This window comes from Gorilla gorilla, chromosome 8 (assembly GCF_029281585.2).
Source record: "Gorilla gorilla gorilla isolate KB3781 chromosome 8, NHGRI_mGorGor1-v2.1_pri, whole genome shotgun sequence".
NCBI lineage: Eukaryota > Metazoa > Chordata > Mammalia > Primates > Hominidae > Gorilla > Gorilla gorilla.
Genome location: NC_073232.2, coordinates 46,993,558 through 47,021,174, shown reverse-complemented (window position 1 = coordinate 47,021,174; position 27,617 = coordinate 46,993,558). Strand labels below are relative to the sequence as shown.

The window sequence follows — 27,617 nt, the reverse complement described above, 5'->3', positions numbered from 1 at the left end:
TCTTGATGTATATATATGTCATGGAATGGCTAAATCAAGCTATTTAACGTGCATTACTTCACATACTTATCATCTTTTGTGGTGAGAAGAGTTAAAAGTCTGCTCTCTTCTCAATGTTTACATATATAATGTATTGTTATTAACTGTAGTCAATGTGATGTACAGTGGGTATCTTGAACATTCCTCCTAACTGAAACCTTTGACCAATGTCTGCCCAATCCTGCCCTAGGCCCCACAGCCTCTTGTAGCCATGATTTTACTCTGTTTCTCTTAGTTTGACTTTCTTATACTCCAAATTTGAGATCATGCAATACTCTTGTTTCTGTGCCTGGCTTATTTCACTTAACATAATGTCCTTCAAGGTTCATACGTGGTGCAAATTACTGGATATTCTTCTTAAGGCTGAATAGTATTCCCTTGTGCATATATACCACATTTTCTTTATCCAGTTGTTCATTGATGGACACTTAGGTTGATTCCATATCTTGACTATTGTGAATAGTGCTGGAGTGAACATGGGGGTGCGGGTATCTCTTCTATGTACTGTTTTCATATTTTTTATATTCTTCATAATCTTGATTTTTATTTTTTCCTTTTTGATTTCATTTTAGCTGCACTGGGTGTTCAACAGCCATCACTCCTTGGAGCATCTCCTACCATTTACACACAGCAAACTGCATTGGCGGCAGCAGGCCTTACCACACAAACTCCAGCAAACTATCAGTTAACACAAACTGCTGCATTGCAGCAACAAGCCGCAGCTGCAGCAGCTGCATTACAACAGGTAAATCTTTAATATGTCTTATTATTTGATGTAGAAAACTTTATGAAATCTGAGTAGCTAGCACTGCTACCTTCATTTTATAGGTAGTGAAGAATTATGTGTTTTTATTATGCTGATTTCTTTTTCTGGTGATGAATATTATATCTGACCAGCATATATAGGGAAGAATAGTTGGGCCAGGCATGGTGGCTCATGCCTGTAATGCCAGCATTTTAGGAGGCTGAGGTGGGAGGATCGTCTGAGCCCGGGAATTTGAGACCAGCCTGGGCAACGTGGTGAGACAGCGTCTGCAGAAAACACGAGAATTAGCCAGCATAGTGAAGGATGCATGTGGTCCCAGCTGCTTGGGAGGTTGAGGTGGGAGGATTGCTTGAGCATTGGGAGGTTGAGGCTGCAGTGAACTGAGATTGCACCACTGTACTCTGGGAGGCAGAGCAAAACCCTGTGTCCAAAAAAAAAAAAAAAAAAACTAGTTGAATAGTCAAAATTTTTAAGTCCTTAAATTGGGCAGTTCTTATACCTTAATTACATGAATAAAATTTACTTCTTTTTGGATCCCGGAGTATAAGTAATCACAACTTGATTTACTTTAGATGAAGTTTCACTGTTCCAGAAAATTTATCTTTATTATTATTATTTTTATTTTTTTGTTTTTTTCTTTGAATCAGTGCCATGCCAGAACAGAAAGTTTATGTTTAGTGTAATTGTATGTATTTCTATGTATATCACTTTTTGAGAATGAATAAATTTAGTGTCTGTATTTTTCTTTGAAAAAAATTTTTTTAATCTTTCAGCAATATTCACAACCTCAGCAGGCCCTGTATAGTGTGCAACAACAGGTTAGTTTATATTTTCCGTGCTAAAAACTGATTTTAAAATAGCCATTTGCTCCAAAGTTCAATTGATAGAGAGTTTTATTTCTATCAGCCACCTTAACATGTGATATAAATTTTTTGGGAGGGGCTAGAGTAAATAGGTAGGAAAAAAGGAATGTCTCCAAGGGTGAGGGAGATAGGAGGGTGGTCCTAACAACCCAAATCCTTAGCCAGTCTTTGTCTCATGTTTCTAAGAAAGTATGAGGAGGCCGGGCGCGGTGGCTCATGCCTGTAATCCCAGCATACTGGGAAGCCGAGGCGGGCAGATCACTTGAGGTCGGGAGTTTGAGACCAGCCTGACCAACATGGAGAAACCCCATCTCTACTAAAAATACAAAATTAGCCGGGTGTGGTGGCACAGGCCTGTAATCCCAGCTATGTGGGAAGCTGAGACAGGGAGGCTGAGGCAGGAGAATCGCTTGAACTCAGGAGGCGGAGGTTATGGTGAGCCGAGATCGCACCATTGTACTCCAGCCTGGGCAACAAGAGCGAAACTCTGTCTCAAAAAAAAGTAAAGTATGCAGAGAATAATCTAGAAAGAACTACCCTTTGGACTGTTATGCTCCTGTCTGGAACCTTTGGGCCAGCTCTGCTGAACTAGACCACATGTGAAAATGAAAGCTCCTTTTGCTGATTGAAGCCTAAACCTTATAGGCTTTCAGCCTTTATTTTTTTTTCTTTATTTTTTATTTTTAACAATTTTTGTTACATTAACTAACACGTACTACAGCCTTTATTTCTTTCAAGTAGGACTCCTAGTCCCCTTCTTACTAATCAAATTGTGTATGGAAATCAAAATATTAAAATAGAACTGTTCAAAATGGGAGAAAGTTGGTGAGGCACAGTGGTTCACGCCTGTAATCCAAGCACTTTGGGAGGCCAAGGCGGGCGGATCGCTCGAGGTCAGGAGTTTGATACCAACTTGGCCAACATGGTAAAACCCTGTCTCTACTAAAAATAGAAAAATTAGCTGGGCCTGGTGGTGCACACCTGTAAAAAATTAAATAAAATGTGGGAGAAAGTCACACTTTGTAGTTCACACTTCTATTCCCTAGGCATGCTTAAACAATATGGAAACTCCTGATTTAGACTAAAAGCAAGTTTCATTGGCCCCTTTTCCTTAGACACATTCTCTAGGAACTGTCAAGGAAAGAGGGTTTGCCTTTCTGAAATACAGATATGCTTTAGTCTAAGCATGTCCCTGGAAAGGATCTGGTCTCATTCTTTTTTGAGACTAAGTTTCATTTTTGTTGCCCAGGCTAGAGTGCAATGGTGCGATCTTGGCTCGCTGCAACCTCTGCCTCCCAGATTCAAGCAATTCTTCTGCCTCAGCCTCCTGAGTAGCTAGGATTACAGGTGCATGCCACCAGGCCCGTCTAATTTTTTCTATTTTTAGTAGAGACAGGGTTTCACCATGTTGGCCAAACTGGTCTCGAACTCCTGACTTTGTGATCCACCCACCTTGGCCTCCCAAAGTGCTGGGATTACAGGCGTGAGGCACTGCGCCCAGCCTCATTCTTTTTTTTATGGCTGCAGAGGCTTCTCAATTCATAACTTCTTTGTCCCTAGATCCATGGCCCAGTTTAATCCTCGACTTAAGCCCCTTGAGGCTTCAGAAGCATTGCATTTTCCCAGAAGACCTCAGTATTTCACTAGTAATTGCTTTAAACTTCTTAAAAACTGACGAGAGACTGGTCTCAAATCAGAGTACCTTCCAACTTATTTTAGTGCTCTTATGAAATACATTATTAAAGATGATAATGAGTGAGGCTGAACCTTGCAAAAATTGCGATACTCATTCTGCCTTTAAAAAATGGCACTACTCAACTGTTCTTAACTTACAAAAAATAGTATTTTGATATGATCTAATCTCTAATACATGGTGACTCCAGGTAAACTGAGTGTTTTGAATTACAACCTCATACAGATTATTTTACCTTAGCCTAAGTCAAATTTATATTTCAGAATTTTAAAATTTCTCCTTTCATACTAATTCCTTTTACTTTCTGGTAATAGTACACTTTGCTATTACAGAAAAACCATACATCAGAGTATGTGGTCCTTCATGATCTCTGTGCCTATGGCAAATTGTCCATCAACAGTGCTTCTTATTTTATTTAGGGATATATCTATGAATTGGATCGATGATCAGTGATATTTTTTGATACAAGTAGCATATTGATGATATTGAGTCATTTCTGTAGCATGGTAATCTTCGCTTTTAGAGATTTTTGGGGTTTTACTGTGGATGCTATTCCTGGGAAATAATAACAATAACAAAAAAATCAGGTTCTGTATTTTTATTAATAAAAGTAGTTAAGTGCCTATCATTGAATGAGTTACTTACATATGAGGTCTGCAGTTTTTAGAAACAGTTGTAGGAAACTTTATACCTAGTTATCTCTGTTACTTTTCACATTTTTCTTAAATTAAGATAACTGGGCTGGGTGCAGTGGCTCATGTCTGCAATCCTATCACTTTGGGAGGCCAAGGCAAGAGGATTGCTTGAGCTCAGGAGTGCAAGACTACCCTGGGCAACATAGTGAGACCTCGTTTCTGTTTAAATACATAAATAAAAATAAGTAGAATAACTTTTATAGGAATTATTTCTTTTATGAAGCATCTATGAAGCAACAATTCTGATTGACCCTTTTCTGTGTGTGTTTATTTTTCTGTTTTCAGTTACAGCAACCCCAGCAAACCCTCTTAACACAGGTTAGTTGGTATTACTTTATTTGTTTTGGATGTCTGAATGAACAGTAGACTAAAGCTTTATTAGTATTCTACTTTTTCTTTCAGGGTTTAGTTACTTGTTAGATTCACCTAATAATTTAGGAATATAATGCTAAATAAAGGTAGTAGTATGCTAGTTTATTTTTGATGGTTTCTCGTTGTAGGTTCAGCTGTGATACAGTTTGAATAAATATGAGGTTTTATTTTATTTATTTATTTATTTATTTTGAGGCAGAATCTCCCTCTGTTGCCCAGGCTGGAGTGCAGTGGCACAGTCTCAGCTCACTGCAATCTCTGCCTCCTGGGTTCAAGCGATTCTCCTCTCTCAGCCTCCCGAGTAGCTGGTATTACAGGCGCCTGCCACCACGCCTGGCTAATTTTTGTATTTTTAGTAGAAATGGGGTTTCACCATGCTAGCCAAGCTGGTCTCGCCTAAGGTCCTGACCTTAGGTGATCTACCCGCCTTGGCCTCCCAAAGTGCTGGGGTTACAGGTGCGAGTCACCATGCCCGGCTGAGGTTTTATTTTAAACTTAATACTGATTTTTCATTGATACTGATTTTTGTAGTCTTTGGAAGATTTCTGCACGTTTTTTCCACTTTAGCAGGGAAAGTTATTGTGTGACATTATCTGCTTAATTTTTCAGCAACATTAAAAAGTTTTGAACTTTTCATATGTAGTGCTACCTTAGGCTTTGCAGACTATTTATTGTATCTTTCACATACTCTTCTTCTATTTTTACAACCTTTTGAAAGTGTAAAAAGCGTTCTTAGCTTATAAACTACGTAAAAAGAGCCTATAGGCTGTCTTTGGCCCATGGGTCATAGTTTGCTGATCACTGGTTAGTACGTAGAGTGAAATACTATGCAGCTGTTAAAGCAGAACCTCTTTGTGTACTGATATGGAATGATATTCCAGATAATCTGAGGTAGAAGTAAAGGTACAGTCTAGTATGTATTATATGCTTCTATTTATCTACATGCATATTTGAATAAAACATCTCTAGGAGGCTTTACACTAATAATTAGGACAGTGATTGCTTCATGTTTAGGGAACTGCATAGCTGAGGAGCAGGGATAGGAGAGAGGCTTTTCACAATATAACCTTTTGTACCGTATTTTTAGTCTTGAATCTCTTCCTTGTCTTTTAAAAATATACTCGAATTGAGAAATCAACCTGTTTTTATTAAAGAACTACAGTTGGTTAACACGTAACTCATAACTCCTATTTTCAATAATCAACAAAGTAGAATTTCCAAATTAAGTAGAAAAACAATAGAAGTTCTTTTGTTCAAATGCTATTTCCCTAAGTGTACCCATAACACATTACTAGTATCTTAAGATATTAAAGAAATTTCATGAGAAAATAGTTTTGTGGTCAAAGTTTGAGGAATGCTGAGTTCCTTTACTATACTTAGGACTTTCCTAAGCCTTTATTATGCCAGTATGGATATTGTATTAGTAAGAACACTCATCTAAGGGATCTTGATGAAATAGGCTAAAAATAATTTATAGTTTAATTTTAGACCTGACTCTCAAGATGTACATGTATATCTTCTAACATAATATGAAATTTTTAACATTCTGGGTTAGTTTTAAGTAGTCATATTCAGTTTTTAGATGATTTCAAATCATTACCTTAATTTGATGTTGATTTTGTTTTATAGCCAGCTGTTGCACTGCCTACGAGCCTTAGCCTGTCTACTCCTCAGCCAACAGCACAAATAACTGTATCATATCCAACACCAAGGTCCAGTCAACAGCAAACCCAGCCTCAGAAGCAGCGTGTTTTCACAGGGGTGGTTACAAAACTACATGATACATTTGGATTTGTGGATGAAGATGTATTCTTTCAGCTTAGGTAAACTTAATGAGGTCTTGTCACATGGCTTCTTGCATTTACCACAAAACACCTGTTTAGTTGTGGCAGAAATTGTATGTAGCCCAGGCTGGACACAGTCGTGTAATCTCAAGTCGACTCACTGCAGCCTCTGCCTCCTGGGTTCAAGCAATTCTCTTGCCTCAGCCTTCGGAGTAGCTGGGATGACAGGCGTGCACCACCACACTCGGCTAATTTTTGTATCTTTGTTAGAGAATGGGATTTCACCATGTCGGCCAGATTGGTCTTTAAACTCCTGACCTCAAGTGAGCCACCCGCCTCAGCTTCCCAAGGTGCTGGGATTACAGGCGTGAGACACTGCGCCTGGCCAGTGTAGCTATGATTTTCTTTCCTTTTTTATTTGAGACAGAGCCTCACTCAGTTGCCAAGGCTGGAGTGCAGTGGCGTGATCTCGGCTCATCACAACCTCCGCCTCCTGGGTTCAAGCGATTCTCCTGCCTCAGCCTCCCGAGTAGCTGGGACAACAGGCATGCGCCAGCACGCCTGGCTCATTTTTGTATTTTTAGTATGAGACAGAGTGTCACCATGTTGGGCAGGCTGGTCTTGATAGGATAATCATTCCCTTACTCTTCTTTCTTTCTTTTTTTCTTTTTCTTTTTTTTTTTTTTGAGACAGCGCCTCACTCTGTAACTCAGGCTGGAGTGCAGTGGTTTCGTTCTCAGCTCATGGCAACCTCCGCCTCCCAGGTTCAAGCAATTCTCATGCCTTAGCCACCATGCCTGGCTAATTTTTGTATTTTTAGTAGAGACGGGGTTTCACTATATTGGCCAGGCTGGTCTCGAACTCCTGACCTCACGATCCACCTGCCTCGGCCTCCCAGGAAGTGCTGGGATTACAGGTGTGAGCCACCGTGTCTGGCCTTAGCTGTAATATTCTATTTTTATTTTTTTCTGAGGAAACTCAAGTGTGGAATTTTGTTTCTTTTTCTTTCCTACTTTCTTTTCCTTTTTCTTTTTTCAGACAGTCTCATTCTCTCACCCAGGCTAGAGTGCAGTGGCGTGATCTCACCTCACTGCAACCTCCACCTCCCGGGTTTAAGTGATTCTCTTGCCTCAGCCTCCCAAGTAGCAGGGACAACAGACGTGTGCCACCACACCCGGCTAATTTTTTATTATTTATTTGTTTATTTATTTATTTATTTATTTACTTTGAGACAGAGTCTCGCTCTGTCACCCAGGCTGGAGTGTGGTGGTGCGATCTCAGTTCACTGCAGCCTTTGCCTCCCAAGTTCAAGTAGTTCCCTGCCTCAGGCTCCTAAGTAGCTAGGATCATAGGTGCCTGCCACCAAGCCTGGGTAATTTTTGTATTTTTAGTAGAGATGGGGTTTTACCATCTTGGCTAGGCTGGTTTTAAACTCCTGACCTCGTCATCCACCTGCCTCGGCCTCCTAAAGTGCTGGGATTACAGGCGTAAGCCACTATACCTGGCCAGTTTTTGTATTTTTTAGTAGAGACAGGGTTTCACCATGTTGGCCAGGCTGGTCTTGAACTCCTTACCTCAGGTGATCTGCACACCTCAGCCCTGCAAAGTGCTGGGATTATAGGCGTGAACCACTGCGCCTGGCCAGTTTAGCTATAATTTTGTATTTTTTCCTGAAGAAAGGCGGTTCTAACAATATTCCTGGGTAAACATAACTGTGAGTGGGGTGTTGAAATCTAATTTTGAAATCTAATCTTTGTTTGACGTGTCTAATGACGTAGCATAGATTTTAAAATTGTTTTTTAGCTAAGCGCGGTGGCTTGTCCTTTTAATCTCAGTTTCTTGGGAGTCCAAAGTAGGTGGATGGCTTGAAGCTAGGAGTTCCAGACCAGCCTGGGCAACATAATGGCAAGACCCCATCTCTGAGACGCAAAAATATTAACATTGAAAAAGTCAATAGGATGAAATGATTGATGGACTGACATTCAAAATAATTATTTTTATTTTTTAAAAGTTCCTTTTCCATATTTAAATTAGTACTTTTATAGTTTTGTACTGTTTGTAGGAAATACTGTACAACAGTTTTCTGTAAAAGGGATTCCTGTTTTTTATCTTTTTTGCATTCATCATTTGAAAGCCCAAAGCAAATCTTAGTCTTGGGTTATAAAAGTAAAAAATGGAGCAGGAGAGATAATATCAGGGAAATATGGGGTGGTAAATTATTAATTTCACTTTAAACTCATGTTTATATTATAAGGGTGAAACACCCATTTTAAAATGAGTCTAGGAGGTATATCTACTTAACTCTTTTTTTTTTTTCTTCTTTTTCTTTGAGACAGGGTCTTGCTTTATCACCCAGGCTGGAGTGCAGTGTTGCGATCATAGTGAACTGCAAAGTTGAACACCTGGACCCAGCTACCTCACGTAGCTGGGCCATCAGGCGTGTACCACCACTTCTGGCTGTTTAATTAAATTAATTAATTAATTTTTTTTGAGACAGAGTTTCTCTCTTGTTGCCCAGGCAAGAGTGCAGTGGTGCAATCTCGGCTCACTGTAACCTCCGCCTTCTGGTTTCAAGTGATTCTCCTGCCTCACTCTCCCAAGTAGCTGGGATTACAGGCGCCTGCCACCACACCCGGCTAATTTTTTTGTATTTTTAGTAGAGACAGGGTTTCACCATGTTGGTCAGGCTGGTCTCGAACTGCTGACCTCGTGATCCACCCATCTCAGCCTCCCAAAGTCCTGGGATTACAGGCGTGAGCCACCACGCCCGGCCCTTTTTGTTTTATTTTTTGAGATGGGGTCTCTTTTGCCCAGGCTGGGGTCCAGAAGTGCAGTCATAGCTCACTGCAGCCTCAAATTCCCAGGTTCAAGGGATCTTCCTGCTTCAGCTTCTGAAGTAGCTGGGACTCTAGGCCCATGCTACCACGTCCAGCTTTTTTTTTTTTTTTTTTTTTTTGGAGACCAAGTTTTGCTCTTGTTGCCCAGGTTGGAGTGCAATGGCATGATCTCGGCTCACTGCAGCCTCTGCCTCCCGGGTTCAAACAATTCTCCTGCCTCAGCCTCCTGAGTAGCTGGGATTACAGGTGCCTGCCACCACGCCCGGCTAATTTTTGTATATTTAGTAGAGACAGGGTTTCACCAGGTTGACCAGTCTGGTCTTGAACCTCTGACCTCAGGTGATCCACCTGCCTCAGCCTCCCAAAGTGCTGGGATTACAGGCGTGAGCCACAACAACGCCCGGCAACTATTTTTTTTTCCAGTTTCTTCAGATCTAGACATAAAGACTAATTTTTAAATTTTTTGTAGAAATGTGATCTCACAATGTTGCCCAAGCTGGTCTTGAACTGACCGCAAGTGATCCGTTTGATTTTTAAAGTTATGGCGTTAGAGGCATGAACCACTGTACCTGGCCATCTACTTATTTTTTTATTTTTAAATTATTTATTTATTTATTTATTTTGAGATGGAGTCTCGCTCTGTCACCCAGGCTGGAGTGCAGTGGTGCAATATTGGCTCACCGCAACCTCTGCCTCCCGGGTTCAAGTGATTCTCCTGCCTCAGCCTCCCAAGTAGCTGGGATCACAGGCTCCTGCCACCACGCCTGGCTAATTTTTGTATTTTCAGTAGGGATGGGGTTTCGCCATCTTGACCAGACTGGTCTTGAACTCCTGACCTCATGATCCACCCACCTCGGCCTCCCAAAGTGTTGGGATTACAGGCGCGAGCCACCGCGCCTGGCCTCTTTTTTTATTATTACTTTTTTTGAGATGGAGTCTCACTCTATCGCCCAGGCTGGAGTGCGGTGGTGCGATCTTGGCTCACTGCAACCTCCGCCTCTCGGGTACAGGCGATTCGCACCCGGCTAATTTTTGTATTTTTAGTGGAGATGGGGTTTCACCGCACTGGTCAGGCTGGTCTTGAACTCCTGACCATGTTAGCCAGGCTGGTGTTGAACTCCTTAAGTGATCTGCCCACCTTGGCCACCCAAAGTGCTGAGATTACAGGCGTGAGCTACTGCTGCCATCTCCCAACTACTTTTTATTGTTATTTTATTTTATTTATTTATTTTTGTTTGAGACCGAGTCTCGTCTGTCACCCAGGCCAGGGCACCATCTCAGCTCACTGGAACCTCCACCACCTGGGTTCAAGCAATTCTCCCGCCTCAGCCTCCTGAGTATTTGGGATTACAGGTGTGCGCCACCATGCTCGGCTAATTTTTGTATTATTAATAGAGACAGGGTTTCACCATGTTGACCAGGCTGGTCTTGAACTCCTGACCTCAGGTGATTCGCCTGTCTTGGCCTCCCAAAGTGCTAGGATTACAGGCATGAACCACCACACCCGGCCCCATCTACTTTTTTTTTAAATTATTATTATTTTTTATTATTATTATACTTTAAGTTTTAGGGTACATGTGCACAATGTGCAGGTTAGTTACATATGTATACATGTGCCATGCTGGTGTGCTGCACACCCATCTACTTTTTAAAGAGCTTTCCAGGCTTCCATTTCTGATATAGTTTACTGTTTATTTTTTTTTTGAGATATGGTTTACTTTAAAGTACTAACTATGTAAATCATTTTGGGGAGAAATCTATTTTAATTGTATTTATATTTAACTTTTTTTTTCTTTTTTTTTTTTACAGTGCTGTCAAAGGGAAAACCCCCCAAGTAGGTGACAGAGTACTGGTTGAAGCTACTTATAATCCTAATATGCCTTTTAAATGGAATGCACAGAGAATTCAAACACTACCAAATCAGGTACAGAAAATATTGAGTTAGGTATTATAGAAGCTTGGTAAATGAGTCTTCTAATTCACAAAGATTTTTTTTCTTATTCTTTCATTTTTTACTTGAAGAATCAGTCGCAAACCCAGCCATTACTGAAGACTCCTCCTGCTGTACTTCAGCCAATTGCACCACAGACAACATTTGGTGTTCAGACTCAGCCCCAGCCCCAGTCACTGCTGCAGGCACAGATTTCAGCAGCTTCTATTACACCACTATTGCAGACTCAACCACAGCCCTTATTACAGCAGCCTCAGCAAAAAGGTATCTTTGCTTTTGTTTCAGGCGAATGTATAACTTTTTAGTTGTTTATAATGTAACTATGCTTTTAATTACAAAAAAAGGCAGGGATTTCAAGAAAACTTGAAGCCTAAAAATCCTGAATAGGACACATCTACTTGCATAGCTATGTGGAAGTATTTTTTTTTTCTCTTAGTGATAAGAAATTAAAAGATACACCTTTGTGGACTTAAATATCAAAACTATTAAATTACTTATTAAACCATACCACATCAAATGAATTTGCTGGGTTTTAAGGTTTTTTGCAAATTGATTGTTTGAAACTCCAGATGTGTTCTTTTTCGCTCTGTCGCCCAGGCTGGAGTGCAGTGGTGCAATCTGGGCTCACTGCAACCTCAGCCTCCCCAGTTCAAGCTCTTCTCCTGCCTCAGCCTCCCAAGTAGCTGGGACTACAGTCATGTGCCACCATGCCTGGCAAATTTTTGTATTTTTGGTAGATACAGGGTTTCACCACGTTGGCCAGGCTGGTCTCGAACTCCTGACTTCAAGTCATCCGCCCACTTCGGCCTCCCAAAGTACTGGGATTACAGGCGTGAGCCGCTGCACCCGGTCCAGACGTGTTCTTATAAAGACACTGTTTAAAATGATGCATAGGGCCAGGCGTGGTGGCTCACACCGTAATCCCAGCACTTTTGGAAAAATACAAAAAAAACTGGGTCATGGTGGCAGGCGCCTGTAACCTCAGCTACTCTGGAGGCTGAGACAGGAGAATCGCTTGAACCCAGGAGGCGGAGGTTGCAGTTAGCCCAGATCACGCCATTGCACTCCAGTCTGGGCGATAAGAGCAAAACTCTGTCTCAAAAAAAAAGAAAAAGATAACAGGTAGCCTTAGCTTACAGAAGCCTACTTAATTGGCATTAAAAAATGTAATTGTGACATGTTCTTTTTTTTTTTTTTTTTTTGAGGCAGGGTTTCTCTCTGTCGCCAAGGCTAGAGTGCAGTGGTGTAATCTTGGCTCACTGCAACCTCCGCCTCCCCGGCTCAAGTGATCCTACTGCCTCAGCTCCCCTGAGTAGCTGGGACTACAGGTTGCGCGCCACCCCGCCAGTCTAATTTTTGTATCTTTTGTAGAGACAGGGTTTCACCGTGATGCTCAGGCTGCATTTTCTTTTTTTCTTTCTTTTTTTGGAGACAAGGTATTGGTCTGTCACTGAGGCATAGGTGCAGTGGTATGATCTCAGCTCACTGCAGCCTCGACCTCCTGGCCTTAAGGAATCCTCCCTTCTTAGCCCCCCTCTAATTTTTGCACCTTTTTGTAGAGACAGGGTTTTGCCATGTTGCCCGAGCTGGTCTTGAACTCCTGGACTCAAGTAATCTGCCTATTTCGGCCTCCCAAAGTGCCGAGATTACAGGTGTGAGACACTGCTCCCAGCCTGCGTTTTCTTTGTTATTGTAAATGATGACACATAGCAAAATGATGACAGATTACAGTGTAATGAGTTATTTAATGAACACCTGTGTGATCACTACTCGGGTCAAAAAAATACAACGTGTCGAGTAGCAGGGCGGTGGCTCATGCCTGTAATCCCAGTGCTTTGGGAGGCTGAGGTGGGCAGATTGCTTGAGCTCAGGAGTTGGAGATCAGCCTGGGTAACATGGTGAGACCCCGTCTCTACTAAAAATCCAAAAAAATAGCCAGGCGTGGTGGTGTGCACAGGCTGGTATGCGAGGATCACTTGAGTCCAGGGGGTGGAGGTTGCAGTGAGGCAGGATTGCACAACTGCTCTCCAGCCTGGGTGACAGAGCAAGACCCTGTCTCACAAAAAACACAACAACCATTTGTAACTTGTTTTCTTTGATAATAGTTTTATTCTGTAAGTACGCATCCTTGTTTTGTTTTGAGCATAATGTGTGATTCCACTTTTATGACATTTTGTGTGTGAGACTTTTTTTTTTTTTGAGACGGAGTTTTGCTCTTGTTGCCCAGGCTGGAGTGCAATGATGCGATCTCAGCTCACCGCAGCCTCTGCCTCCCGAGTAGCTGGGATTACAGGTGTCCGCCATCACGCCCAGCTAATTTTTTGTATTTTTAGTACAGGTGGTTTCCCCATGTTGGCCAGGCTGGTCTTGAACTCCTGACCTTAGGTAATCTGCCCACCTTGGCCTCCCAAAGTGCTGGGATTGCAGGCGTGAGGCACCGCACCTGGCCCGAGAGTTTTTTTTTTTTGAGACGGAGTCTCTGCTCTGTCACACAGGCCAGAGTGCAATGGCCCGATCTCAGCTAATTGCAACCTCCGCCTCCCGAATTGAAGTGATTCTCCTGCCTCAGCCTCCCAAATAACTGGGATTACTGGCATGCACCACCACTCCTGGCTAATTTTTTTGTATTTTTAGTAGAGATGGGGTTTCACTATGTTGGCCAGGCCGGTCTCAAACTCCTGACCTCAGGTGATCCACCCGCCTTGGCCTCCCGAAGTGCTGGGATTACAAATGTGATCCACTGTGCCCGGCCCAGCCAAGAATTTCTAAATGGTGCTTTTTATATTCATCCTTCTTTTTTTGTTGTTTTTTTTGAGATGAAGTTTTGCTCTTGTCACCCAGGCTGGAGTGCAATGGCAAGATCTCGGCTCACTGCAACCTCCGCTCCTGGCTTCAAGTGATTCTCCTGCCTCAACCTCCTGAGTAGCTGGGATTACAGGCGCCCACCATCACGCCCAGCTAATTTTTTGTATTTTTAGTAGAGATGGGGTTTCACCATGTTTGCCAAGCTGGTCTTGAACTCCTGACTTTCAGGTGATCCACTCCCCTCAGGTTCCCAAAGTGCTGGGATTACAAGCGTGAGCCACCGTGCCTGGCTTATTCATCCTTCTTACCACATCTTATTCTTGCCTTATATTATGTTAGCTCTTTTCTTTTTTTACTGTGGCCTCATGGGTTTTCATTTATCCATTGTTTTATATTCAGTTGTTTTCTTTTTGATCCTTTATATGTATAGTTAGTAAGAATTTTTTCAAGCTGACTCCTGTGTCTTTTTTTTTTTTTTGAGATGGAGTCTTGCTCTATCGCCAAGGCTGGAGTGCAGTGGCGCGATCTTGGCTCGCTGCAAGCTCCGCCTCCCGGGTTCACACCATTCTCCTGCCTCAGCCTCCCCAGCAGCTGGGACTACAGGCGCCCACCACCACGCCCGGCTAATTTTTGTGTTTTTTTTTTTTTTATTAGAGACGAGGTTTCACCGTGTTAGCCAGAATGGTCTTGCTCTCCTGACCTCGTGATCCGCCCACCTCCGCCTCCCAAAGTGCTGAGATTACAGGCATGAGCCACCGCACCCGGCCTCTCCTGTGTCATTTTTACAGTCCCCCACTGAGTATTTCTTAAAGGAGATGTCGCAGTGAGGGTGTTCCAAAATTGAAAGCTCCCTATATGTTTCAAGGCTGGCAGGGACATGAAAAGGGAGATGAGCATAACAATGCTTAAGAATCCTGCTGACATACATATTTTTCCATTCATAATAAAAATCAGACCATATTGAACTAATTTTTTAGGAAACAGTAGTGGAGAGATTTTTTTCCTGCTACAAACTGCAGAGGAATAATTCAGATGATCACCATACTAGGCTTTCTACCAGGAATTAATATCATCATCATAGACCAGCATCAGAAAACTGTTCTAGTGGAGAGATGTGAGATCTCATATATCATGTTATCAGTCGGGAAGAATGAAATTATTTGTGCTTGTGTTTATTTTCTGTGATGTGTAATAGTTCTGTCTACTTTAGAGACGTTTAATGCGAATCATTCTACTGAGGTTGAGCAAATTTTAAAGAAAAACACATTTTTTAGTCCTTATGGCGTGGTCAGATGTTGAAAGGGGGAATGAGTATTTTAATCTATGTTGTAAAGGACTTAGTTACTTATTCTAGTTACTCTGTCTAAAATACTTACAACTTTGCATATATTATACATCTTTCCATAAATTAAGTGTGCATTGTAGTAAAGAAGGTAAATTTGCACTATTCCTACCTTGAAATATTTATACTATTTCAAAATGAAATTGTTGATTTTCAATATTGGGAAGAATTCATCAAGATAGTGCCCCACCTGGGCAACATAGGGAGACCCCATCTCCTCAAAAAATTAAAAAAAAAATTAGCTGGGTTTAGTGGTGCATTGCCTATGTCAGCTGCTTTGGATGCTGAGATGGGAGGATTGTTTGAGCCTGGGAGGTCGAGGCTGCAGTAAGCCATGATTGCACTGCTGCACTCCAACTGGGGCAACAGAGTGAGACTCTGTCTCAAAAAAAAGGTACCTGTTTTTTTTGTTTTTGTTTTTGTTTTTGTTTTTTGACACGGTGTCTCGCCCTGTTGCCCAGGCTGGAATGCAGTTGCATGATCTCGGCTCACTGCAGCCTCCTCTTTTCGGGTTCAAGTGATTCTCCTGCCTCAGCCTCCTGAGTAACTGGGATTACAGGAACGCGCCACCATGCCTGGCTAGTTTTTTTGTATTTTTAGTAGAGATGGGATTTCACCATATTGGCCAGGCTGGTCTCAAACTCCTGACCTCATGATCTGCCTGCCTCTGCCTCCCAAAGTGCTGGACTTAACAGGTGTGAGTCACCGTGCCTGACCTGACAGTACCTGTCAGTACCTGTTCTTTTTTTTTTTTTTTTTTTTTTTTTTTTTTTGAGACGGAGTTTTGCTTCTGCTGCCCAGGCTGGAGTGCAATGGTACGATCTCAACTCACTGCAGCCTCGTCTCTTGGGTTCAAATGATTCTCCTGCCTCAGGCTCCTGATTAGCTGGGATTACAGGCGCCCACCACCACTCCCAGCTAATTTTTGCATTTTTAGTAGAGACGGGGTTTCACCATGTTGGCCAGGCTGGTCTTGAACTCCTGACCTCAGGCGATCCACCCACCTCGGCCTCCCAAAGTGCTGGGATTACAGGTGTGAGCCACTGCAGCCGGCCAGTACCTATTCTTTAAAAATATATATAAATTAGGCCAACTTTGAAAAAACAATTTTAGTCACTCTCAGTTATTTAACTTTGTTCCTCTAATTTTATCAGGTAATGCCTTCAAACTTTGTTTAGACACGCTAAACGTTTTTTTCTTTTATCTTTTAAAGCTGGTTTATTGCAGCCTCCTGTTCGTATAGTTTCACAGCCACAACCGGCACGACGATTAGATCCCCCATCCCGATTTTCAGGAAGAAATGACAGAGGGGATCAAGTGCCTAACAGAAAAGATGATCGAAGGTATATTTTCTAAAGTGTACTGTGGATGGTGGCAATGGTTGTACAACAATGTAAACATAGTTAATGCCACTGAACTATGCTTATAATATAAAATTTTAAAATGGTAAATTTTATGTCTATTTTACTACAATTTTTAAAAAGTTAAACAAATATACTGTGGAATCTTGCTTATATTACCTACTCTATTTACTTCATTGAAGAGCTTTTCCATAATATTAGAAATATTAGTAATTTTAGAAAAATTTGCTTTCAGTCGTGAGAGAGAGAGAGAAAGACGTAGATCGAGAGAAAGATCACCTCAGAGGAAACGTTCCCGGGAAAGATCTCCACGAAGAGAGCGAGAGCGATCACCTCGGAGAGTTCGACGTGTTGTTCCACGTTACACAGTTCAGTTTTCAAAGTTTTCTTTAGATTGGTAGGTTATTCCCCACCCATTGTTTTCTTGAGTTACTAATTTCATATAATTTGATAGAATATGTTACAGAGGTATTTTTCTTGCAACATTGATTTCCCGACAGTTAGTGTTCTTCATATAAGGGCAGAAATGCAATTTGAAATAACTTAATTATCTACAATGCTGCATTATTTTTATACCCCCATGAAGGATATCGACTGGTATTGAAAAAGGCAGCCCCTCAAGGAAATTCCTCTGTCATAACGTTATTCCCCTAAACTTAGAATCAGTTAAGATCTAGACTTATTGATAACTTGAAGATCATGTATAGTCCATTGTGTATGATAAAGCAATAATACAGTAGTAAACTGATTAATTTCAAGTTTAGCCCTGGCAGTGTAGTATAATAGAAACATTGATATGCATATATAGTCACATACGTAATGTATTCACATGTGTAGTGTATGTGTATGTATATACATAAATATATTATTCACCCTTTGAATCAGGAGCCATGACAAATTACCAGGAATTTCTTTTTTCTTTTTTCTTTTTTTTTTTTTTGAGATAGGGTCTTACTCTTTCACCCAGGTTGGAGTGCAGTGGCATGATCTTAGCTCACTGCAGCCTCTGCCTCTGCCTCCTGGGTTCAAGCTATTCTCCTGCCTCAGCCTCCCTAGTAGCTGGGATTACAGGTGCTCAGCACCACACCCAGCTAATTTTTGTATTTTTAGTAGGGACGGGGTTTCACCATGTTGGCCAGGTTTGTTTCGAACTCCTAACCTCAAGTGATCCACCTGCCTGGCCCTCCCAAAGTGCTGGGATTACAGGTGTGAGCCACTGCTCCTGGCCAAGTTGCCAGGAATTTCTGAGGTTCACCTGCAAAACAAAGGTAATATTAACTAGCAAAATTATTGTGAGGTTTAGTTCATGTATCCAAAGGACTTAACCCAGTGTGTGGCAATTGTATAGTCTCAGTAATTAATGGTGGGTTATGGTCGCAACTTAGGTAATAGATTAATAGATGGAAAAATAACAAATTGACAGTAAAATAAGAAAATCATTAAAAGCAGTGTTCAGGGCTGTTTAGCCTAAAAGCAAATAGCTGTATGCAATGCAGTGGCCTAAGAGGATATTATTACGTTTAAACAGAGTGATAATTACCGTTCATAATACTTGCCTATCAGAGGTTAAAATTTCCAGATATTCAGTTCTAGATTTAGTAATCCAGTGAATTTTAGTCAAGCTACTTAATGCCAAGAAAATTTTGCTTGGTGACTTTGCTTAATTATGTTACATAGTTGGCGTTCTTTTACTCTTACTTATGGTCAAATCAGCACCTACTTTTTTTTTTTTTTGAGCTGGAGTTTCGTTCTTGTTGCCCAGGCTGGAGAGCAATGGGGCGATCTTGGCTCACTGCAACCTCTGCCTCCCAGGTTCGAGCAATTCTCCTGCCTCAGCCTCCCGAGTAGCTGGGATTACAGGAATGCGCCACCACACCTGGCTAATTTTGTATTTTTAGTAGAAACAGGGTTTCACCATGTTGGCCAGGCTAATCTCAAACTCCTTACCTCAGGTGATCCAGTTGCCTCAGCCTCCCAAAGTGCTGGGATTACAGGTGTGAGCCACCACGCCTGGCCCAGCAACTACTCTTAACTTTACACTAGTTTTCTTCTTATAGCTGCTTACTCTTATACTTAAAAATCTGTAGTTTGCATATTTCTGAGAAACCAGTCGAAACCAAAACCACTTTTCCCAACCTCAAAGATATTAAATAGAGGAGCTCTGATTTTAACCCATCTGTTCTCAATATTGAATGCTCTTTTGGGAAGAGTTGATGCATAGGATATGAAATTGAACAGCTATTTAGCTTCTTCTCAATTAGACCTTCAGGGGCCAGGTGCAGTGGCTGACACCTGTAATCCCAGCACTTTGGGAGGCTGAGGCGGACAGATCACTTGAGGTCAGGAGTTCAAGGCCAGCCTGGCCAACATGGTGAAACTCCATCTCTACTAAAAAATAAAAAAATTAGCTGGGTGTGGTAGTGTGCGCCTGTAATCCCAGTTTCTTGGGAGGCTGAGGCAGGAGAATCACTTGAACCCGGGAGGCAGAGATTGCAGTGTGCCAAGATTGCACCACTGCACTCCAGCCTGGGAGACAGAGGGAGACTGTCTCAAAAAATAAGAAACTAATAATAATAAATTAGACCTTCACAGTTTAGTTTTTTTTTTTGTTTTTTGAGATGGAGTCTCGCTCTGTCGCCCAGGCTGGAGTGCAGAGGCTTGATCTCGGCTCACTGCAAGCTTTGCCTCCCGGGTTCGCGCCATTCTCCTGCCTCAGCCTCCCGAGTAGCTGGGACTACAGGCGCCCGCTACCACGCCCAGCTAATCTTTTTTGTATTTTTAGTAGAGGCAGGGTTTCGCCGTGTTAGCCAGGATGGTCTCCATCTCCTGACCTCATGATCCGCCCACCTCGGCCTCCCAGAGTGCTGGGACTACAGGCGTGAGCCACCGCGCCCGGCCTCACAGTTTAGTTTTACCACTTTGAAGTAAATTCCGAGAACATTAAATGGATCTCTTGCAAGTAAAAATAATTTTGAAGTTTCCATACTTCTCATTTGTAGTTGTGTAAATCAAGATTTTCTTATACTAATATGATTATAAGAAACTTCGTGCCCATGAAATGATTTATTTGTACTTATATCTTTTGTTTTATTATAAATTTTACTCCTGTGGGGTAAAACATGACTTCAGAAATTCTGGTGATATGGAATTGGGAAACAATTATACATACTTGCTTTTTGTAACACTTCCTTAAAAACAAAACTCAGATACTTGTTTCATGTTTTTATTATTTTGACAGCAGAATCATATCCAAATAAAGTATAATTATAGGCCTGGCACTGGTGGCTCACGCCTGTAATCCAGCACTTTAGGAGGCTGAGGTGGAAGGATCACTTGAGGCCAGGAGTTTGAGACCAGCCTAGGCATATAGTGAGACCTCACCTCTACAAAAATAGAAGTTAGCCACATGTGGTAGTGCACCCATAGTCCTAGCTATAATACTTAGAGGCTGACATGGAAGGATTGCTTGAGCCTAGGAATTCAGGTTACAGCAAGCTGTGAGTATGCCACACTGCACTCTGGCCTGGGCGACAGGGCAAGATTCTGCCTGTAGATAGGATAGAATAGATAGATAGATAGATAGATAGATAGATAGATAGATAGATAGATAGATAGATAGAAAGAAAGATAGGTAGATTGATTGATTCTGTCTGTAGATAGAATAGATAGATAAATAGATGAATAGGTAGGCAGGTAATAGTCTGTTAACTGACAGGTTTATCACTCTGTTTATTTTTATACTTCAAATAAAGACATCTCTGCATGTAGATTACTTCATCTTTCATACTTCTGCCTTTAGTTGTCTTTAAAAAAGACAATGTAGTTGTCTTTTCATCTTACATTGTACTTTTAACAGACATCTCTTAACCTTTTGCCAGATTGACCTTTCAGTTCCTCTCTTTTAAAAGCTCTACTTCTTAGGAAAAAGGAAATGATCCTTTAAAAAATCAGTGCGAGATTTAAAAGGCAAGAAATTTATCCCCTCTATACATAATAATCAGGTATGGATCTTAATCATTCACAGAGAAAGGGGTGTGGAGGTGCAGATAATCCAAGGAACATACGAATTTTGCTTTTTGTGGATTTTTGTATTTAATTTTGAATGTAAGTATGCTTGATCTAGGAACTTACTATAGTAAAATAAAAGTTATAGTTTTTCTACACTCAAAAACCTGATTGAGGGGCATACAGAAATACTAATACTCTCATTGCTGTTTTGTATCTATTCAACGTGAACCATAATTTTCAAGTAATCCACAGTTCCAACTGAGGAAAACCTGCTTTTGTACAGATCTTTTCTGGAGCTGAGATTCAAGTTATTTCAAAGCGTCTTCTGTAACAGAAAGTAACAAAATAAGGATAACACTGAGAATACTATTTATTCAAAGCTTTGCGTATATGAATTTAAAAGTAATATTTTTATGTCTCTGCAAATCTATAGCTCATTAGTAACTGACTTTGTCTTTTTTCAGCTTACTTTTTACTATATCCAGTTATATTTGCTACAGAATTAAATGTTTGTGTAACCTTTTTATTAAGGCTATTTATTCACTACTTATGTCTGTTTTTCAGTCCCAGTTGTGACATGATGGAACTAAGGCGCCGTTATCAAAATTTGTATATACCTAGTGACTTTTTTGATGCTCAGTTTACGTGGGTGGATGCTTTCCCTTTGTCAAGACCATTTCAGCTGGGAAATTACTGCAATTTTTATGTAATGCACAGAGAAGTAGAGTCCTTAGAAAAAAATATGGCCATTCTTGATCCACCAGATGCCGACCACTTATACAGTGCAAAGGTTTGTATTCAGCTGTGATATGCAGCTTAAATTTCTTAGCAGTTATTCATAATAAAAGGGTATGTAGAATTATCCTTCAGAAAGTGTTTGTTAGGTAGACCCGAATACCTGTTTTCTTCTTAACTGCTTGATCCTATTTTGGTTACATAATTTAATTTAAGCTCTCTTTGCCTCATCTCTTGAGCTGTAAAACTAGTTATTCTAACATTTTAAACCTTAGTAAAAATGTGAAGATAAAGTTGATATTAATGAGATATTTGGAATGTTGTATGACTTCTGGTAGCCTCAGATAAAACTTAATGTTAGATGAATGCACTAAATGTCAATCTTAAGGGAAACGTTCAGTATATTGTGTATAGTCTATAGTTTTGTTTAAAGCATTGTTTGACTGAAAAAGCATCCCTTCAAAAGTTAAAACTAAGTAATTATAAGGTATCTAGGCCTGGCGTGGTGGCTCACGCCTGTAATCCCAGCACTTTGGGAGGCTGAGATATCTAATACTGTTTCTGCTATAGTATTACTTCCTATTTTTATTTAAATTTCAGACATCTTATATTTAAAGATAATTAGTAGTGCTTCTCATTTTTTCACATTACTTTAGACTTTTGACAGGATTGAATTATTTGACTATAATAGGTAATGCTGATGGCTAGCCCTAGTATGGAAGATTTATATCATAAGTCATGTGCTCTTGCTGAAGACCCACAAGAACTTCGAGATGGATTCCAACATCCTGCTAGACTTGTTAAGGTAAAAGGACACATTTGTTTTAACTTTAGATGTATTCACTTTGCTTAGCTGTAACTTTGTACACATAAAATCTAAAGCCCTACATTTTAATATTTGTTGATTAATGACTAATTTTAGTATTAAGGCACCCAGAATTTAATGACGTAGATGTTTTTCTCATTGCAGATTACAACTATATCTTATTTGTACGCTACTAGTTCAACAGTCATTTTGATGTTTTATATTTGTAACATAGTAGAATATTAGTGGTAATAGGATTCAGAGTGTCTTTGGATGTTGTTGAAGTTTGAATTATAGCTTGTTTCTTTAAAAGAACTCTATCTGAAGAAATACTTTAAAAGGATGAGTTATGATGTGTGTAAATCCTATTCCATTGCTGAAATGCAGTGTGGAACACAATGAACTGAACTCTTCCTTGACTGACAGATACCAGAGGTAGTAAAAATGATATTGGAAAGGTTTGTACCTTTCCTTCTCAAGTATCTTATTTGTAATTTGACAGGGTGCGTAATATATGTAAATGATTCTTTGTTTTGAATTAGTTTTTAGTGGGCATGAAAGGCAAGGATGAAGCTATGGCCATTGGAGGCCACTGGTCTCCTTCGTTGGATGGACCAGACCCAGAAAAAGATCCCTCTGTGTTGATTAAGACTGCTATTCGTTGTTGTAAGGCTCTGACAGGCATTGATCTAAGTGTGTGCACACAATGGTAAGTACTAATTCATTTCTTGATTAGAAGTGTTTTACTGATAGTTTATGTAGTTGTTCTTATCGATCAGCCTTTTCCCCCCGGCTTATTTTAGCAACCCTGGTCAATGCAGGTAATCTCAAAGGAAAATCCCCATTTGTAGCTAAAGTTTATTTGGTGCCAAAATGTTTTGGGGGAAAAAGGATTAAGAACTAATCAAAATAAACTGAAAATTTAAATGTTTTGTTATGTTGTACTTTGGAAGTTGGATGTATGTTGAAAATACTTTTCATTTCATGCATAGCTGGAGAAGATCGTCAAGAGAGAACTTCATTTCATTATAATTCTTTTGTTATAAAATGATGTAGTTGTGATTATTTTTGTTCAGCCATATTTTCTCTTGAGGCTTATTTGTCCTGTGTATTTTAGTGTATCTCTTGTGACTTAATTTGAGAATATTCTTTTTTAGCACATGAAATCTGAACAGCTATCCAGCTTCTTCAGGTATTCTCTAAAATGCGGGTAGCTCTGTAATCAAACTTGAAAATGCCTTGGGGGAACATATTCTTCCTTTAACTTATTAAATATTGTACAAATGTACCAAAAGAGGAACTATGGCTTCTATAATTTTTTTTTCTTTAGACCAACCTCAAGTTCTTGCAGCAAAATTTCTTTACTTGATGTGCTACAAGTGAACTAGGGTCTTTAAAATGTATTTTAGAATTTTTTTTCCAACATGCTTCTTCCCTTGCAACAGGTACCGTTTTGCAGAGATTCGCTACCATCGCCCTGAGGAGACCCACAAGGGGCGTACAGTTCCAGCTCATGTGGAGACAGTGGTTTTATTTTTCCCGGATGTTTGGCATTGCCTTCCCACCCGCTCAGAGTGGGAAACCCTCTCCCGAGGATACAAGCAGCAGCTGGTCGAGAAGCTTCAGGGTGAACGCAAGGAGGCTGATGGAGAACAGGCACTGAACGCTAATCCCTTTTTCTATTTCCGCTTCTCACAGGCACAGGAACACAGGCACAAATGCACACCACACACTACATAACAAACACACATGGAGGAACATAACTGGTAACAGCGACTGGTAATCCAGCTTTCAGCAGTATAGTTGTATGTTCTTTTCTCTTAAAATTTCTGTCTTATTATCCTAACTTTAAGAGTGCTGAGACCTCAAAGGAAAATAAGTTGTGCTTAAATTGCACAGAATTTTGTTTTTATCATAGGTCTAGTTGCTGGAATCTGGGACCAGTTGTTGAACAAGATTCAGTATTAAGCCATTTTAAACATTTTGCCATTTTCTAAAATTTAAAAAATTTTCTTTTTCATGGTCATCAGTTCTAGTCATGGATATTTGAAATTGGACAACCACAAGTCTGAGAGATTTGAAATTTCAGGCTATGTGGCAACGTCTTTGGTACATTTCAAAGGTCTGACTAAATCAGTCTTTGGGTGGCTTGAAAATTGGGGCAAGATCACACACTGTGTGGTTTGTGGAGACCGGCAGTGTTTGTGCATCCCTGATATCCTTTGTGTTGTAATTTATCACCCTTTTGTGTTTCACAGATCTGGCTTTGATTGGCTGATGAGTGTCTTTGTGATCAGTTAAAAGTGGTAGAATGTATGTACGTGGACTTGCCTAAATAATAACTTTAGGAGAAGACAATCTGAAACATTTGTGACCTTGCACAGATCAGCAACAGACTTTTAAAAATAAATTATTTTTATTTTAAGGTTTCATAATAGTAATTACATTCTTAACTTTGTATGTCAGGATGAAGAAGAGAAGGATGATGGTGAAGCTAAAGAAATTTCTACACCTACCCATTGGTCTAAACTTGATCCAAAGACAATGAAGGTAACTTTGATAAGGATGGATTTTATTTATTTTTTTCAATTAAAAAGTTCTTTCTGAGATGGAGTCTCACTCTGTCGCCCAGGCTGGAGTGTAGTGGCGCGATCTCGGCTCACTTCAGCCTCTGCCTCCTGGGTTCAGTAGATTCTCTTGCCTCAGCCTCCTGAGTAGCTGGGATTACAGGCACCCTGCCACCACGCCTGGCTAATTTTTCTAGTTTTAGTAGAGACGAGGTTTCAGAATGTTGGCCAGTTTGGTCTCGAACTCCTGACATCAGGTGATCCACCTGCCTCAGTCTCCCAAAGTGCTGGGATTACAGGCGTGAGCTGCTGTGCCTGGCCAATTGTATTTATATACATATAAATTAAAAGGCAGTTTTATAAATCAGTACAGCCAATATCTGTTGAATGCCTATAATATATGAGGGGCTATAGTGTAACTATAGTAACTTTGAGAACTAAGAAGGTAGGATTTCTGCACTAAGTAACTTCAAGGGGATGGGAAGAAACATGAAAAATGTAATTTTTTTTTTTTTTTTTTTAAACAGAGTCTCACTCTGTCGCCCCGGCTGGAGTGCAGTGGCGCGATCTCAGCTCACTGCAAGCTCTGCCTCCTGGGTTCATGCCATTCTCCTGCCTCAGCCTCCCAAGTAGCTGGGACTACAGGCGCCTGCCACCACGCCCGGCTAATTTTTTTGTATTTTTAGTAGAGATGGGGTTTCACCGTGTTAGCCATTATGGTCTCAATCTCCTGACCTCGTGATTCACCCGCCTTGGCATCCCAAAGTGCTGGGATTACAGGTATGAGCCACTGTGCCTGGCCGTCATTTGGTTTTTAAAATAGAATATTTTTTTGAGACAGAGTCTTGCTGTGTTTCCCAGACTGGAGTGCAGTGGAATGATCTTGGCTCACTGCAGCTTTGGCCTTCTGGGTTCAAGTGACTCTTGTGCCTCATCCTCTTGAATAGCTTGGATTACAGGCACGTACAACCATGCCAGGCTAATTTCTGTATTTTTAGTAGAGATGGGATTTTGCCATATTGGTCAGGCCAGTCTCACACTCCTGGCCTCAAGCGATCTATCCACCCCCGCCTCCCAGAGTGTTAGGATTACAGGGGTGAGCTACTGCGCCCAGCCTAAAATATATTTTAAATTAAAACATAGATTGATACACATCTAAACTGGGAAGAGGCCAGAAGCGGTGGCTCACTCCTGTAATCGCAGCACTTTGAGAGGCATAGATGGGCAGATCGCTTGAGTCCAGGAGTTTGAGACCATCCTGGGCAGTGTGTGTGTGTGTGTGTGTGTGTGTGTGTGTGTGTGTGCAGTGTATACATATATATGTACACACACACATATATGTGTGTGTATATATATATATATATATATATATATATATATTTTTTTTTTTTTTTTTTGAGACAGAGTCTTGCTTTGTTGCCCAGACTGGAGTGCAGTGGCACGATCTTAACCTATGCCTCCCGGGTTCAAGAGATTCTCATGCCTCAGGCTCCCGAGTAGCTGGGACTACAGGCCTGTGCCACCATGCCTGACTAATATTTGTATTTTTAGTAGAGATGGGGTTTCACCATATTGGCCAGGCTGGTCTGAACTCCTGACCTCAATTGATCCACCCACCTCAGCCTCCCAAAGTGCTGGGATTACAGATGTGATCCTCCTCGCCTGGCCTGCTATCATTCATAACATTGTTATGTGTTTTATTCCATTTGTATTTTTCTGGGTACAAGTTTTGTGATTGGTTGATTGCTTATTGTATATAAAAGTTACGATCACTTCAACCCAAGGATACTGAATAGAAAAAAAAAAAACCAACAACCATAAAGTAATAAGCCAGGCAAGGTAGCTCATGCCTGTGATCCCAGCACTTCTGGAGGCTGAAGCAGGAGGATTGCTTCAGTCTAGGAGTTTGAGATCAGCTTCTGCAACATAGTGAGGCCCTGTCTCTACAAAAAGTTTAAAAAATTATTTGGGCATAGTGGCACACGCCTGTAGTCCCAGCTACTTGGGAAGCTGAGGTGGGAGGATTGCTTGAGCCTGGAAGCTGGAGCCTGCAGTGAACTATCATTGTGCCACTGTACTCCAGCCTAGGCAACAAAATGAAATCCTGTCTAAAAATACATATGTGTGTGTAAGGTTGCAGCTGGGCACAATGCTTTATGCCTGTAATCCTAGCACTTTTGGAGGCCCAGATGGGCAGATTGCTATAGCCCAGTAGTTCAAGATCAGCCCTGGCAACATACTGAGACTGTCTCTACCAAAAAAAAAAAAAAATTAGCTGAGCATGGTGATGCATGCCTATAGTCCTAGCTACTCAGGAGCCTGAGGTGGGAGGATCACTTGAACTTGGGAGGTCAGTGCTGCCGCAGTGAGCCGTGAGCCATGAGCCATGGTTGTGCCACTCCAGCCTGGGTGACAGAGCAAGACCCTGCCTCAAAAAAAAAAGAAAAATGACTCATCCTGTTGAGTTAACATTAATTTTGTCCATGTAATTATTTTTAAATATTTTATACTATTCAATTAAATTGATATACAGATTTTTCTTAGGTGGTATTATTATTATTTTTAAAGGGACAGAGTGCAGTGGTGTGATGAGAGTTCACTGTAGCTTCAAACTCCTAGGCTCAAGTGGTCCTCTGACCTAAGCCTCTCAAGTAGCTTGGGCTAAAGACATGTTCCACCACGCCTGGCTAATTTTTTTTTCTAAAGAGATGGGGTTTTGCTATGTTCCCCATGCTGATTTTAAACTCCTGGCCTCAAGCGGTCCTTCCACCTTGGACTCCAAAGGTGCTAGGATTACAGGCACGAGCCACCATTCCCTGCTGGTGTTACTCCTCTGTTGGACATTTGTTTATTTACTCAACTTTTAGAGACAAGGTCTCTGTCGCCATGGCTGGAGTGCAGTGCATAGTTCACTGGAACCTTAAACTCCTGGGCTCAAGCAGTCTTCCCATCTCAGCCTCCCAAGTGGTTAGGACTACAGGCATTCACCACCAC

The 27,617-nt window shown here is 41.0% G+C and overlaps 1 protein-coding gene and 1 non-coding gene across 15 annotated transcripts in view; both read left to right on the top strand.

The window, feature by feature from the left end:
• The window catches only part of CCAR1 (cell division cycle and apoptosis regulator 1), a 73,977-nt gene that overhangs the window by 15,203 nt on the left and 31,157 nt on the right, over positions 1-27,617 (top strand). For 6 of the 14 annotated variants that reach the window (XM_055353625.2, XM_019035107.4, XM_019035108.3 and 3 more), the window contains exons 3-15: positions 612-784; positions 1,579-1,623; positions 4,342-4,374; positions 6,058-6,251; positions 10,859-10,973; positions 11,072-11,264; positions 16,361-16,490; positions 16,744-16,905; positions 21,081-21,306; positions 21,943-22,056; positions 22,599-22,765; positions 23,502-23,712; positions 24,523-24,606. In XM_055353625.2, the coding sequence (XP_055209600.1) occupies positions 612-784; positions 1,579-1,623; positions 4,342-4,374; positions 6,058-6,251; positions 10,859-10,973; positions 11,072-11,264; positions 16,361-16,490; positions 16,744-16,905; positions 21,081-21,306; positions 21,943-22,056; positions 22,599-22,765; positions 23,502-23,712; positions 24,523-24,606 (1,847 nt within the window). The remainder of the gene's footprint in view (positions 1-611; positions 785-1,578; positions 1,624-4,341; positions 4,375-6,057; positions 6,252-10,858; positions 10,974-11,071; positions 11,265-16,360; positions 16,491-16,743; positions 16,906-21,080; positions 21,307-21,942; positions 22,057-22,598; positions 22,766-23,501; positions 23,713-24,522; positions 24,607-27,617) is intronic. The other 8 variants (XM_055353631.2, XM_019035111.4, XM_019035110.4 and 5 more) reach the window with 2 other exon arrangements.
• On the top strand, positions 22,401-22,467 carry LOC115936128 (small nucleolar RNA SNORD98). The gene has a single exon (XR_004071707.1). It is a non-coding gene; the product is annotated as a small nucleolar RNA SNORD98 (small nucleolar RNA).